A 15,173-nucleotide genomic window follows, 5' to 3' on the forward strand; every position below is an offset into this window, starting at 1 on the left:
TTTTCCTTGATAATTTCATGAAATATGATGTCTAGGCTCTTTTTTTGATCATGGCTTTCAGGTAGTCCCATAATTTTTAAATTGTCTCTCCTGGATCTATTTTCCAAGTCAGTTGTTTTTCCAATGAGATATTTCACATTATCTTCTATTTTTTCATTCTTTTGATTTTGTTTTGTGATTTCTTGGTTTCTCATAAAGTCATTGGCCTCCATCTGTTCCATTCTAATTTTGAAAGAACTATTTTCTTCAGTGAGCTTTTGAATCTCCTTTTCCATTTGGCTAATTCTGCTTTTGAAAGCATTCTTCTCCTCATTGGCTTTTTGAACCTCTTTTGCCAATTGAGTTAGACCTATTTTTCAAGGTGTTATTTTCTTCAGCATTTTTTTGGGTCTCCTTTAGCAGGGTGCTGACCTTCTTTTCATGCTTTTCTTGCATCTCTCTCATTTGTCTTCCCAGTTTTTCCTCCACCTCTCTCACTTGATTTTCAAAATCCTTTTTGAGCTCTTCCATGGCCTGAGCCCATTGGATGGACTAGGATACAGAAGCCTTGATTTCTATGTCTTTCCCTGATGGTAAGCATTGTTCTTCCTCATCTGAAAGGAAGGGAGGAAATATCTGTTCACCAAGAAAGTAACCTTCTATAGTCTTATTTTTTTTCCCTTTTCTGGGCATTTTCCCAGCCAGTGACTTGACTTCTGAGTGTCCTCTCCACCCCCACCTCGCCTCCAGATCCACCCAGCTAGTGCTTGGTGTCTGAGATTCAAATGCTGCTTCCCAGCCTCAGGGCTTTCAGTGGGGGTGGGGCTGCTATTCGGTGTGAGATTGAGTTCAGGTGCTCAAGTGGGGGCAGGGCCGCCACTTGGGGCTCAGTTCCCTTGGGGTTTATGCAGAGACCTTCAACAATGGATCCAAGCTCCTTTCTGCTTTGGGAGCCCTTGTCTGCTGCTGCCTCCACTGCTGCCTCCCGAGGGGGCCTGAGTTATGGAGACACCCTGCTCCCCTCTTGGCGAGCCAAAAAGACTCTCTCACTGACCTTTGCCGCCTGTGGGTGGAGGGACTGGAGTGGCCCACTGGAGATTCCGTCCCTGAAGCATGCTTGGATCTGCTTCTCTTGGTACTACGTGGCTGAGGCAGGGCTGGGCTCGGCTCCAGTCCAGTGCATGATGGACTTTTCGCATTGGTTTTTCAGGTCTCTCTGGAACAGAAATCTCCTCCACTCCGTTGTTCTGTGGCTTCTGCTGCTCCAGAATTTGTTGGGAGTTCTCCTTTACAGGTTATTTATGGGCTGTGGGTTCGGAGCTAGCGTATGTGTATCTTTCTACTCCGCCATCTTGGCTCCTCCCAAATTATGTCTTAATCTGTGCTCTGAGCCTATGAGCTCTCTATTTCAAGGGGGGATATTTCATCCTGACTCCTCTGGACTTGGGGTTGGTTATTGGTGTTGATCAGAATTCCCAAGTCTTTTGATCATTTGTCTTTATTATTGTCCTCCTGGTCCTACTCACTTCACTGTGCATCAATTCATACACGTCTTCCCAGGTTTCTCTGAAACCATCCCCTTCATCATTTTTTATAGCCCCATAGTATTCCATCACATTCATAAAGCATAACCCATTCAGTGCCCAGCTGATAAGCACTCCTTTAGTTTCCATTCTTTGCCACCACAAAAAAAGAGCTGCCATAAATATTTTTATACATATGGGTCCTTTTCCTCTTTCTTTCATCTCTTTATGGTATAGACCTAGTAGTGGTATCACTGGGGCAAAAGGCAAGCACAGTTTAATAGCTCAAATTCTTATTTTTAATTAGTGAACAATAAGCATAATGATATTATGTATACTTTTTAAGTCAATTATGTGACTGTGAAAATGTGGTCTATTGTGGCATAGTGTTAGTAGGAACTGGTCTGTCCCATTATTCTCCTGATAATGCTCAAGGAGACCCTTGATATGAAGAGTTTGTAGGGATTAGAAAATAGGCATATAGATGAGTAGTTACTGATATCTTCCTGTTCATTTTGTGGAGGGTATTAAGGATGTTAGTGATTTTTCCAAGTTTTTTGGTATCTTTCATTTTTTTATATATTTTGAGAATTGAGCCCTCAACACCCTAAAATTTGTGTTACCTCTAATCTCTGTGTGTGCACGGTCCATGCTAGCTGCCCCATCTTTGTTTCTTCTGCTGCTTTGCCCATGGTATGACGGGGACTGTTATCTTAATGAGAGGGAAAAATTTCAAAACTAGTGACTGTTTTCTGTTTTTTACTGTGGCTCTTGTTCCAACGCCACATTAACTACTGTTGGGGTCATTTGGCTTGCTTGGATCTCATTCCATGCGTGACTGCTCATAATCTCCCACTATTCTCTGCTGTAAGAGTTTATAAAATAAGTGTACGTACTAAATTGGAATTGTCTTTGGTTGCTGTAGCTCTCTGCATGATTCCCCTTGGAATTATATTTTTCAGTTCATCTTCCTATGGAAATGGTAATCATCTGGGTCAGTTTGTTCCTTTATCTATTTCCTATTTTGTGTGTGTGTGTGCATGCATTTTAAAAAGGTCAAGATAGAATTGTTTTGATTGCACATCATTTTTAGGCTCATAGGAGCATATGCATTTATTGCTGAAAGAAATCTTAGAAGCCATTTAGTTCAACCTTCTTATACATCAAATTATTCAGAGGTTGTGACTTGCCCAAGGTCACATAGGTGACCTTGAATTCAGGGCTTACACCCTGAAACTTGGTGTTTTTATTTTTCTCTTCTGTTCCACACTGCCTCCCTTTTCATGTTTATTCTTCTAATTGGCTAGTGTGATCTTTGTGCTAACAAGTCAATGACCAGACGACAGAAACAGCAGATTTGGAAAAGACCTACACATTGGTAACAAGTCGTAATTTCATTTTTCCTGCTTTTTTTCTTTAAGAAAGCATTGATGTCGTGGGCATTAAATCCAGGGTCTCCTGTGAGCCTTTAGCCTCTTTCATTTGATTCTGAGTTCTATTTTCTGACATTTTTCACTGCCTTCCCCTAATCTTCATTTTTGCAACAACATTATAGGATGTTAAAATAGATCTCCATTTAATTTGGAGTGTTTTATTGATTTCCTGACACTTGCGCAGCCGAAGATAGTATTTTTGGCTGTCATGTCACATTGTTGACTTCTGTTGGGCATGCATGTCACTCAAACCTTCTTCTCAAGAAATTTTACAATCTACTGGAGCAGACTGAGGCCCACACAAAGAGAGAAAATCACTTTCCTAGGTCACACAGGTCAGTAATTAGCAGAGCTGGCATTTGAACCCTCTGCCCTTGGATTCTCAGGGCCATCCTCCCCTCACTCCCCTGCACTCTGGCTTCTTTATTTTTAGTAAGCTGATTACCTTCTTCTAAGCCACTGCATATCTTTGAACATCTTCCAATAAGATGCTCAAAAGGGAATAGGAAAATTAACCAATGGAGTTGTTGTGTAATGATGCTGCTGCTGATTTTGATAATGTATGATAGTAGCTGCTTACTTTTCTGTAGTACTGCCCTCCCAACAGTTCTGTTCCATTGGCGGGGCAGATGTCCTGGGAACTGAAGCCCCAGAGAAATGAAGGGATTTGTCCAGGGCTACATACCTCAGGTCTTGTAATTCCATCTGACCCTTCTCTTTATTCAAATAAATACCCACCGGTCAGAATAAGGTGTTTCTTTCCCATTCACCACATTTTCCACATGGGAATCAGTGTCATTTTCTAGATGTTGATACCTCTTGCTTCCTTAAGAGAATTTCTAAGGGTAAGCGCTTTAGACAGAAATCAAGGCCGTGTGAAAGAGGTTTCTCTAAGGATGAACTTTTTGGTAATGACTTTGCCAGTCTTGGATGCCCAACCTTCTCTTATTGGGATGACTGGTTTAAAGAGTAGTTAAGATTCAGAGTAACGATTCCTAATTTGTTCAACAGGTGATAAAATGGCTAGCAATGGTACCTTAATGGTTAACGATCACCTGCAGGTGCAGGGGTTTAGTAATATCTTTGCCATTGGGGACTGTGCTGATGTGAAGGAACCCAAGACGGCGTACCATGCTGGACTACATGCCAGTGTTGTTGTGAGCAACATTATCAACAGTTTGAAACAGAAGCCACTCACAATCTACAAGCCAGGTAAAAAGTGGGCTCTAGGTAAGAGCCTGACACTGCCTTCTCAGACGGTTTGGTTAGACACAACTTGATTACAGAGGTGATTACATAAATCAGAATTGCTTATGGGCTCTCCATCTGTGGCAGTTTGTGAGAAGTAAAATAGGTAGTCATTTGCTTGAGATAGGGCTGGACAAGATTGAGGCTGCTAGGAGTCAGAGCCTACTGATGTTAAATATAACTAATTCCTCTTCCTTGTCCACCTTTCCTAGGTTCCCTGACATATCTGCTGTCTATGGGAAGAAATGATGGTGTGGGCCAGATTAGTGGCTTTTATGTCGGACGGCTCATGGTCAGATTTGTCAAGAGCCGGGACCTGTTTGTCTCCACAAGCTGGAAAACCATGAAGCAGACAGCGCCCTCATAGAGAATAAGGGGAAAGAAGAAAAGGGAATGAAACCAATTAATCAGTGAATATTCTTTAAAAAAGGAAGATAAAAAAGATGAACAGAAAGCATCAGATGGACTTAGAGATCACAAGGAAGAAATTCTTCCCTGTGCTCACGATGCCTGGAATGTATCAACAGGATCACTTGATAGATTGCTGGTGTCTCCTGAAGGTGCTATCTAACACACAAGAGGAAACATTAGAAAAATACTTCCTAAAAGGGTCATTTTGGGGTTGGACAAAGCCATTCCCTTGCTTGGGTACCCAGCCATCCATGCTCAGCCAATCCCATGGGATCTGACTAGGGATGGAAAAGCATACAAGTCTTAAGGTATGCTCCAGGTATTTTGTCCTTGGTGTAGGAAAGGAGGGAAGGAAAGGTCAGGGCTTCCGCCTGGAGGTAGTTTTCAAAGGCACCTTGTACCTTGTCTGATCTGATCCTCTCATCTAGCAGATGCCCAGAAAGGGGGAGAAGACATGCTCGAGGTTTCCATGGCTGTGAAGAGGTACAGGTGGCATCCTGAGGCAGGTCTTCTGACTCTTATGATGAGGCTCATCTGCCAGGCAGACTTTGGGTTAGTGGACACGGTGTTCAGTTTAGCCTCCAGACTTAAGTTGTCCCCAACTTTTCATGAGTACTTGACAAGCAGTAAACTTATTGAAATGATGAAACTTTTCAAGTCCCTACTTTTAGCTCTTTCTCTATAATATCAGATAAATTTTAGGAGGGTGAAATTCCTTAGGGCCAGATTACCAGCTAGATGAATCCATTTTAAACAAAGGATGTTCTCTTCCCAACCTCTTAACTTTCAGATAATTAGGGAAATGGAATAGTAGTAGTACACCCTTTGCTAGGTTCCTGTAGTACTGCTAGTACTTGAGACTTCCAAAGATCTGTGATTTTATCAGTGTGAATATTTTTTCCCCTCTCTGATCCCAATCCTTCCCCATGCCTGCCTACCCTAGAATAGTTTGGTGAGTGGGTCAGAAAGTGCCTCAGGTGGTGGCCAGTTTTTTGGCTGAAATGCTGTCTTGATTCTTAGCCCATGTGGGTCGTGGAACTCATGGGTCACCACCAGCCCCTCAAACTCAAAGTGTTTCCCTTTTTGTAAGACCTTTCAGAGCTCAAATTCTATTGGGGTAACTCCACATCTTAAGGAGGCAGGGGAAGAGGACTTTGAGGGAGGGATGTTTCATATTAAGAAGCACAGGTCTGCTGAACAGCTCAACAGAACAATTCTTGATATATTAGATACTTATCTTCCTCTGGATGGAGGGTCTCTGATCATGCTGGTGTGGCTAAGGGTCACACTTGATGTAATGAGCCATCAGCAAAGGTTTGTTGCAAATCCCATGCTCACTTTCCCCTGACAGTTAGCTTTGGTTTCCTGGCTGATACTAGGACATCATAAGCCAGAATTTCTAGCCAATATAAGGAGTGGAAAGAGTGCTGGATTTGGAATGAGGAAACTTGGGATCGAGCATGGACTCCTGTCTCCCAGCTCTAAATCTCATGGTACTCATGGGCTTGGACTACTTTCCTTTAGCAGACCCACCATCAACTTACTTTAAGGCATTATTATTGACCTGCATTTTCAGGTGTGGTCTTCCAGAATCCTTTCTGTCAGGGCTAGATGGAAAGAGAATTATGAGACCGAGATTAAATTATAATTGGCTCAAATTCAAAGGAAGCTTCTTGGTTTAGACTTCTCTTTTGCCAAAGGTGTGGAGTGCTGGCCTGCTTAAATTAACTTGCTTGGGCCATAACTTTTCAGGAATTGCCCTAACCTTTGCACTACCTGTGGAGGTTCAGCACCATTCTTAGAGGAGGATCTGCTTCTTGTCCTCTAATGTCCAGACCTGCAATGTAACCCTTTCCCTACCACAACAGCCGCTCACCTGAGGAAGTATTGTACAACAGAAGCAGGCTCTACCTGAGGTCCATAGGCCCATAGAATCCTAGAGCAGGAAGGGGCCTTAGATGGCATCTGGCCCAACCCTCTCATTACAGATGGGGATATTGAGACTCAAAAGTGAAACAACTTGTCCAAGCTGGCAGAGAAGACCATTCTACTGATTCCAAATCTAGCCTGCTGTGGGTCCCCACTTTTTAACCATACCCCACTCCATAGAAGGCATGAAAAGGAGGGTGGGTCTCTTTGCTGTACTAACAGACACCTGTATTTCAAGTTGGCATCTGCTGCTTGGGAGGTAGGCTTCACTATAGGCCTAACTTTGGGTCTGGGCTGGCATTGGTCCTATACCACTGAGGTGGCAATCTGTACCCTTATCTCATTCTAGACAGGTCAACACAATGAAATGACTTTTCAGTTTTGGGAAATAAAAAAAAAATCTGTTGCAATAAAATTGAGTGTGTCATAAGAAGGACTCTGGATATCTTTTTGCCTTTTTTTCTTTTTTCCTTAAAAAACAAACAAGCCTGAAGAGAAACATCATCAGAAGTTACAGAGATTATTAGGGGGAGAAAACATATTTGAGAAAAGCACCAAGTGAAAAATGTCTTTCAGATTTTTCTCTCCAACATGGAATGTAGACAACAGACAGAACCAAAGTCATTTGTCATGCCCTCCCCTCTTGAAAAAAGAAAGAGGAACAGAAGATATATATTTTTTTAAGAATTTTGAAAGTTTTTTTTGCCTGTAAAAGTCAATGCTACAAATCTAAAACGAGGTCTGTCCTTGGAAAATAAGTTCTAAAATGACAAGAAGACACACGCGTAGCAATCCCGGGGAAGGGCCGGGATAATGTGGGACGGAGGATAGTTAAGGTGAATAGAAAATGGGGGCGGGCACTTGTCATGGAGGACTGGAATCTGTGACAGCACAAACCGTTCCCCCTCTTTGTGGAGGGGAGTGCTCATTCTCCAGCGAACGGGGCTGCCTCCATCTCCCACCCTCTCCCTTCCTCATTTTTTTTTAAATCAATGCCCAACTCTCATTCCAAGCTGAATCCTCTTCAGATCCCTATAGAGGGAGAATATAAAGAGGGTCCGGCTGTGGGGGGGGGGGGTTACTTGATGTCCAGCTTGGCCATTTCCTGCACGTAGACGCCAATGCTCTCACTGTCAAAGAGCAGGAAGTAGACGTTCTTCAGGGACGATGAGCTGGAGTCATCAAAATGGGCCGAGATGGCCTTCAGGGTCACCTGGGCCGCAGTCTGTTTGGGAAAGCAGTTTCTGCACAAAGAAGAGGGAGGAAACACAATTGTTTGGATGCTGCTGGGCTTATGGATGTGGCATGTGTGTGCGCGTGTGTGTGTGTGTGTGTGCGTGTGTGTGGTGTGGTGGCAGAGCAGTGTCTGAAAGCTCATTCCTGGAATTCCTAGTAATTCTGACACCTCATTGCCAGATGCCTGCTAACAAGGCAATGATGCTTTTGCCCACAACATATGATAATGGAGCATTTTAAAATGTTGACCTCTAGAAGCAAGGCTAAGTCATGTCAGCAGCCTTCCCCTCCCTGGGCCTCAGTTTCCTCTTCTGAAATAAGGGTGTCAGCCTAGATGGCTTCTAAGACTCTTTGCAGCGCATGATCCTACAGGCAGAGAGAGGGACATTGGAAGTGTTGTTACTAATAGCTGAAGACTGACAAAGTGCTTATCTCACAGCCACCCTATAAGAAGGCTGTCCAAGTATTACAATAATAATGTTATCATTATTATCATTACCTAGCTGATAACTCTTGGAGTTAGAACTCCAAACCAGGCCTCTTTAATTTAATTTTCAGTTCTGAATTCTCTCCCTAGCCCTCCCTCAGCCATTGAGAAGGCAAGAAAAATAAGATATATGAAGACATCAAAGTCAATTTCCATATTAGCCATGTCCTCTTTATTCTAAACTGGGAATGGACAGGGGCTGTTGTGTGTTCTCTCTGCCAGTGAAGTCCTAGGTCAGGTCCCTAAACCTCACCTTGAGAAACAGGGATAGGCCAGATACCATCTGATGATCCTCGTGGCCCAACGGCCCCAGTCTTCCTTATAAAATAGGCCCTGAACCTCCTCCTCCACCTGAGTTCTATGGAGACCCTGTTCCCACACTGCTCTGCCCATGGACAGTCCTGAGAGGTTGTGGTGGGTGGTGTATTCTTGCCCTTTTATAGACAAAGAGCTAAAGGTCAGAGTAGCCAATGCCAACTTGAAGGTTTGGAGCTGGGATTCAAACCTGGGATATTGGCTCCCTTTCTTGTCTATCCAGCTACCTTTTCCAAGCTATAAAAGCAAATGTGGATTTTTGTCAACTAGCATGCTTCTTTCTGTAGGGTTTAAGGAGGACACTGAGGTAGGACTTCCTTGTAAGTCTCAGGTCCATTGCTTCTGTTTGGTGGAAGCTTCCCTTTCCTCCTCTCTAAATGACATTCTACCCAACTCTTAAAACATGGGAACTAAACGTCAGAATTCCAGAATCATGAACCTGGTGCCTTATGGGGATTCTGGAGCTGTGTGCTTGTATGTCTTCGAAGCTGACCCAGGGTGCTTTTGGCTTTGTTGTTGGATCGTGCTCTTAATGATGATGACGTGTTTTCTCTGTGATGTTTATAAATGTGCTAAGAATCACCGGGTGCATCTGATACCTAATACTTAACAGACCAAGGGACGAGTGGGTAAGTCAGGAGGATCTCTGCCAGTGCTGAGTCTCACCTGCCGCTGGGGAAGGGTGGGAAAGCCACAGACTTGAGCTTTTTGTCCTCTGCGGCCGACAAACAGTTCTTGATGGTCTCCTCAAGCTGTTCTTCACATTTGTCGGAGCCCCACTGAGGGATGTGACAGTGGATGACAAATTTGGCCGCCAGGCCACTGGACTGGCTGACAATGGCTAATGCACACAAGGGGAGTGAGAAATGGGCACCAGTTATTTCTCGGGTTTTCATCTCAAACCTTGGGGAGTTACTGAAATGAACCAGGTGTGTGTTCATCCTTCGTTGCTGAAGAAGACCATGTCATTAGAGAAATAATGACATGTTTTGAGTGAGGGAGGGCTGTGCAGATCACCAGCCTCACTTCTCCTCCAGAGCCATCTGGGTCCAGTGACCAGATATTCATCAGGAATGAACCAGGTACCATCAATGAGGAGGAGGTAAGACATTGGAGGTGGCCAGGATCCACCTTAGGGGACTTGAGCTGGTGCCAGTCACTAATGTACACTTAGACGTAGGATTTAATTTCTGCTGGTCCTGTTCCCTGCCCCTTCCTATATGTATAATATCTTGGTTTATACTTTTCTATGCACATCTTCTCACCCAGCAGTAGAATGTAAGCTTCCTGAGGCAGACACTTTAACTAGTGGAGAATCCACTGATCAATGCCAAATAAAGGTTTTCAAATGCGGATTAACGAAACAAATCACTTTCTTCTTTTCCTGTATCTGAAGTGTTACTATTTGTTACATATGTTATGATTTTATAACTTTATGATTTATAATTTCATAGCATTTTATGATTTTTAAAACATAAGATCTGTGTATCTTAAATGTTACCAGATGTTATATTTGTTACGATTCTTGCATAATCTCAGTTTAGCCTTTCATCTTAACTTCTGCTCAACAATTCAAGAGACATTTTATTAAGGCCCTGAGCTAGGGACTGGTGGTGCAAAGGCAAAAATGAAACCGCCCTTATCCTCAGGGAGAACTCTCATAGTCTGCTTTCCTAAAAGTGGCACAGTGGACAGGGTGCCAGGCCTGGAGTCAGGAAGACCTGAGTTCAAATTCAGCCTTAGACACTTACTAGCTGTGTAGTTCTGGGCAAGTCACTTAACTTTGTTAAGTTAAGGTTGCTAACAAGATGGGGGAGTGTCTGCAGAAACCTTATGCAGATTGGTGTTGGGCACCATCGATATTCAGAGCCCTGACTTAAAGCCTGGCCTTGGACATTCTCAGGGTGTAGTGGGGGGTAGTTGAGATTCCTGCAGAAGCAATGCTCCCTATAGGACCTGGCATCTTGGGAATTTGTCCAGACTGCTTAGAAGACCCTCCTGGTCAGCTCTTTTCTGCCCAGTGCCAGTCATCTTAGGGCAGAAGGTGCTGGCACAGAATTCACTATATTCATTTACAACAAACACAGCCTAGATCCAATTGAAAGGGACTTTAAAATCTGAGTCCTTCAAAAACCAGAGTCCGCACCTGTTGCCAGGATGAAGTGGAACGTTCAATTGGAAAAAATCTTCTGGTCTTGTTCACATGAAACCGCTGAGGACCCTCCTGTTGGGTATGCTAAATCTCCAACCTAAAAAAGGCATCGGGGCTGCTGAGGGCTGGAGCCAGGATGCATACGTCTACAAAGGTCAGGACGCCTCTGATGCTCTGATGTGGAGGGTGTGCGGTGAATACCACTTAAAGGAGTTACCCTGAAAGGTGGGGGTGGGGGTGGGGAGGTGGTTATATAACACCTACTATGTGCCTTTTAAGCACTTTGCAAGTATTATCTCATTTGATCCTCACAACAGCCCTGGGAGGTAGGTGCTATTATTATAATACAGTTGAAGAAACAGGCAAGCAGAAGTTAAGTGACTTGCTCAGGGTCACAAAGATGGTAAGTGTCTGAGGCTGTATTTGAACTCAGGTCTTTCTAACTCCAGACCCAGGGCACTATGGTGCCCCCTAGCCGCATCTGAAGTGTTTTACACTGTTTATGGATCTCAAAAGCTAACTTCTAAAAGAGAAGGGGGCACTTCAAGGAGGTGTGGATACCAAGATTTGCTTACAATTTCCAATTGTTCCCCTCCCTCATATATATATCTATCCTAACATTGGAAAAAGCTGGAGATTTCAGATTGAGAATTAACCTGGTGATGTCCAATGACTTGCACCCTTGTTCAGGGCTGCGTCTGCATGGAGAGATGAGAGATCCTATTGGGAACCTCCCCAGTGCCATTGTCTCCTCCAAGATTCTTTTGTGTCTCACTCATTTCGGGTTACAGTTGCACACTGGACAGAAAGCTCCTTGTGGTGAGGCCCATGCCCTTGCCATCATCTCTGCATCTCTGCCCGGCATTTATTACATACTTAATGTATCTCTGGGCATGGGGGAGCCACCAAGTTTGGAAAAAAAGCCGATTCACACCCACACTTCAGTAGGGGCTTTTTGTCAAAAGAAGAAAAGAAGAAAAGAAGTTATTGCAGCCATTGGTTGGCAGGAGAGAATGTGTCAAGAAGGGTATGAGATAAGGATGGATGGGTATGGTGGCTGCAGGCTGCAGCAGGCCTTGAATACCCCTCCAAGAAATCTGTACCATAGGAGCCACTGAAGATCTTTTTAGCAAAAGAGTAATGTGACCAGACCTCTCTCTTCTACATCCCTTGTACCTAGCAGACACTCAAGAAATGTTTGTTGAATTCGATTAACTGGATTCCATGACACTCCACTATCCTATTTTTCCAAACATTTTTGCAACATCTTTTGGTCTGTTTCCCACCCTGTTTCATCTTCCTTCTGTCAGGTTCCCCAGGATTCACTATTTAGCCCACTGTTCCTGTCTGGACTTCATTCTCATGGTTTTCAATAGGCTTTAAATCCATAAAACCAGCCCTGACTTTTCTAAGAAGCAAGCGCTGCTCCCACAGAGACAACTTCAAGCCAATTTAACCTCTGCATGTTCAAAGGTTCCCTATCCCTGAGCTAGTTTCTTCTCCCAGCTCTCCTGACTCTCATAACTGTATGTAGGCTCTGTCACATAACTCAGGCAAACACCTGATCTCCCCCAGCCTAAGATTCGTTATTTGTAAAATGAGGACAACAGTAGCACTTACTACCCTGTACTGAACCCTCATAGGGTCGTTGTGAGACCAAAATGAGCAAAATCTGTCAACGGTTTGGAAAGCTTAAAAGGGCCCTCCGCAAAGGCACATTATTATGATGGGGAAACTCAGGCAAGAAGAGGCTAAGTGACTTGTCCATGGTCATGAAGTTAATAAATGTCTGTGGCAGAATTTAGACTTGCTGACTCCAGGCTCTGAGCTCTATCTACTGGACCCCCAAGCTACTCAGGTCAAGGAGGACCCACTGATCCAGGGAGGGTCCCTGTGACTTAGGGGAGGGCAGAGGTACCATGCTTGTTAAATCTACAGCAGGCAAGAAGTAGGGAGGGAGAACACTCAGCTTCTAGATCACAGAATCAGGCTCTAAGGTCTAGACAGTTTATGATGATGCACAGAATCTAAACGGGTTGGATAATCCCTTAGTAACATTTCATAGGGATCAATATCAAGGTGAACAACTCCTTGGTTTCTTCCTGCTAGCCCAGCAGGTCCTTGAAGGGAGGGTCTAGGTCCTCCTCTACCTTCCTCCTCAGTCTATTTCTTTGCTTCCTGCTCCTCTCCCTGTCTCTCTCTGCTTTACAGTCCCCTCCAGCACAAAGCCTTTCTCCAGCCCCTCCTTCACTACTTTTAGCACCCCACTCCCCCACTACTTGTACTTATTCCGTACAAGATTTGTATTGACATATCTGCATCTGTCTGTTTCACCTTGTTGAAATATAAGCACCTTAAGGGTAGGGGCTAATTTTCTTCGTCCCTAGAATATTGTTGTTGTTTAGTTGTTTCAATCATGCCTGACTCCTTCTTTCAAAGATACTGGAGTGGTTTGCCATTTTCTTCTTCTGCTCATTTTACAGATGAGGAGACTGAGGCAAACAGGGTGAAGTGACTAGCCCAGGGTCACACAGCTACCAAGTATCTGTTGCTCCATTTAAACTCAGGTCCTCCTGACTCCAGGCAGGAGCTCTATCCGCTGACTAGCTGCCCATCTATAAAATAAGTCTCTAATTAATGCTTGCCTGAAGTACACTGCCTTGAATGTCATTTCCAGTTTTACAAAGCACTTTCCTTCCAGTAATCCTGTGAGGTACGTAATTTAAGTACTATTATCATCCCATTTTACAGACAAGGAAATTGAAGGCCCAAGAGGTAAGGTGACTTGCCCTGAGTCCCACAGCTAATATCAGTTTGGAAGGCAGAATTTGAACCCAGATCTTTTGATTGTTAAGGTCAATGATTTTTCCACTGCTCCAGGCTGCCTCTGGTGAACCCTGCTGAGTACATCCATTGTCATGCGTGCTTACAGCAAAATACTTATTGTCAGGGTTCAGTGGTCAGATTCCTGTGCTCAGGAAGATCTGTGTTCAAATCCTGCCTCTGACACTCTCTTCCTCTGTAGCGTCTGACACTGCTGGCTGCTCCTGGATGCCCTCTCCTCTGTAGGCTTTTGGGACGCTGATCTCTCTAGGTTCTCCTCCTACCTCTCCAACCGTTCCTTCTCAGTCTCCTGGGCTGGATCCTCCTCCAGATCACATCTTCTAATTGTGGTTGCTCCTTAAGGCTCTGTCCTGGACCTCTTTTCTTCTCCCTCAACTATCCCTCTCAGTGACCTCATCAACTTTCCTGGATTTGATCATCTCTATGCTGCTCACATTTATATTTCAGGTCTTAGCCTCTTCTGACTTCCAATTCCATATCATCAGCTGCCTCCTGGACAATTCAAACTGGTTGTCCTATAAACCTTCATCCAATAAACATTTTTAAGTCTCTGCTAGGTGCCAGGCACTGTGCTGAGAGTTAAGGATATAAAAAGAGGCAACAGATGGTCCCTGCTTTCAAGAAGCTTACAATCTAATATCCCAAACTTAACGTGTCCAGGACAACTCATTATCTTGCCCTCAAACCTACCTTTCCTCTGAATGTCCCCTTTCTGACAAAAGCCCCTTCATTCTCCTGTTCACCCAAGTTCTTAACATTCTCTCTTAGCTCATGTACTCAGTCAGCTGTCAAAACTACCCATTTCTACCATCACAAAATCTTTTGCCTCTCTTTCCTTCTCTTTACTCACACAGCTGCCATCTTTGCTCAGGTCCTTATCACTTCTTGTTTATAATATTGCTAACTGGTCTTCCTGTCTCAGGTCTCTCTTTCCTCCAATCTATCCTCCAGTCAGCCACCAAAGTGACTTTCTTAAAGCAAGGGTCACTTCCCTGATCAATAAACTCCAGTGCTCCCTATTCCCTCTATAGTTCAGTATAAATTCTTCTGTTAGACTTTTAAAGCTCTTTACAACCTGGTCCCAACCTACCTCTCCAGCCTTTTTAGACATAGTCCTTCCTAACCACACTAGCCTTCTTACTATTCCTTAGAGTTCTGTAGAACTCTATCTCTCATCATCATGCCTTTGCATTGACTGTGCCCCTCAGCCATGCCTGGAAAGTTCTTCTTCCTTACCTTTGTATCTTGGGATACTTAGTTTCCTTCAAGGTTCAGCTCAGTCACCCCCTTGTGCACAAGACGCTTCCTGATTCCCTAGCCTCTAGAGTAGTTTTTATATACTGATGTATGGATCATTTCTCCTAGTAGGGCTGTAAGCCTACTGAGGGGAGGAATTATTTCATTTCTGTCTTTGTATCCCCAGTGCTGAGCAAAATGCTGGGCACATAGTAGGTGCCTTATAAATACTTTCTGATTGATTAAATGACCATCAATAAATGACTTATTCTTTTAGAGCCTGAGTTTCCTCATCTGTAAAATAGGGCTAACAAACACTTGCGGTCCTAACCTTACAGGATCATTAGAGAGCTTCAAGAGGACAATGAATATAGTTTGTA

At 43.8% G+C, this 15,173-nt stretch overlaps 2 protein-coding genes across 7 annotated transcripts in view; one reads left to right on the top strand and one right to left on the bottom strand.

Moving 5' to 3' along the window:
- AIFM2 (AIF family member 2) overlaps window positions 1–6,956 on the top strand; it is a 28,290-nt gene extending 21,334 nt beyond the window's left edge. For 3 of the 6 annotated variants that reach the window (XM_072628719.1, XM_072628720.1, XM_072628718.1), the window contains exons 8-10: window positions 1,190–1,273; window positions 3,947–4,147; window positions 4,396–6,956. In XM_072628719.1, coding sequence (XP_072484820.1) covers window positions 1,190–1,273; window positions 3,947–4,147; window positions 4,396–4,550 — 440 coding nt within the window. In that variant the 3' untranslated portion in view covers window positions 4,551–6,956. The remainder of the gene's footprint in view (window positions 1–1,189; window positions 1,274–3,946; window positions 4,148–4,395) is intronic. The other 3 variants (XM_072628722.1, XM_072628721.1, XM_072628723.1) reach the window with 2 other exon arrangements.
- A 12-nt stretch (window positions 6,957–6,968) lies between these two features.
- The window catches only part of MACROH2A2 (macroH2A.2 histone), a 59,593-nt gene continuing 51,388 nt past the window's right edge, over window positions 6,969–15,173 (bottom strand). The window contains exons 8-9 of the mRNA XM_072628724.1: window positions 9,228–9,402; window positions 6,969–7,767 (exon numbers count right to left, since the gene is read on the bottom strand). Of these exons, the coding sequence (XP_072484825.1) occupies window positions 7,602–7,767; window positions 9,228–9,402 (341 nt within the window). The 3' untranslated portion in view covers window positions 6,969–7,601. The remainder of the gene's footprint in view (window positions 7,768–9,227; window positions 9,403–15,173) is intronic.

The sequence above is a fragment of the Notamacropus eugenii genome, chromosome 1 (assembly GCF_028372415.1).
Source record: "Notamacropus eugenii isolate mMacEug1 chromosome 1, mMacEug1.pri_v2, whole genome shotgun sequence".
Taxonomy (NCBI): Eukaryota; Metazoa; Chordata; class Mammalia; order Diprotodontia; family Macropodidae; genus Notamacropus; species Notamacropus eugenii.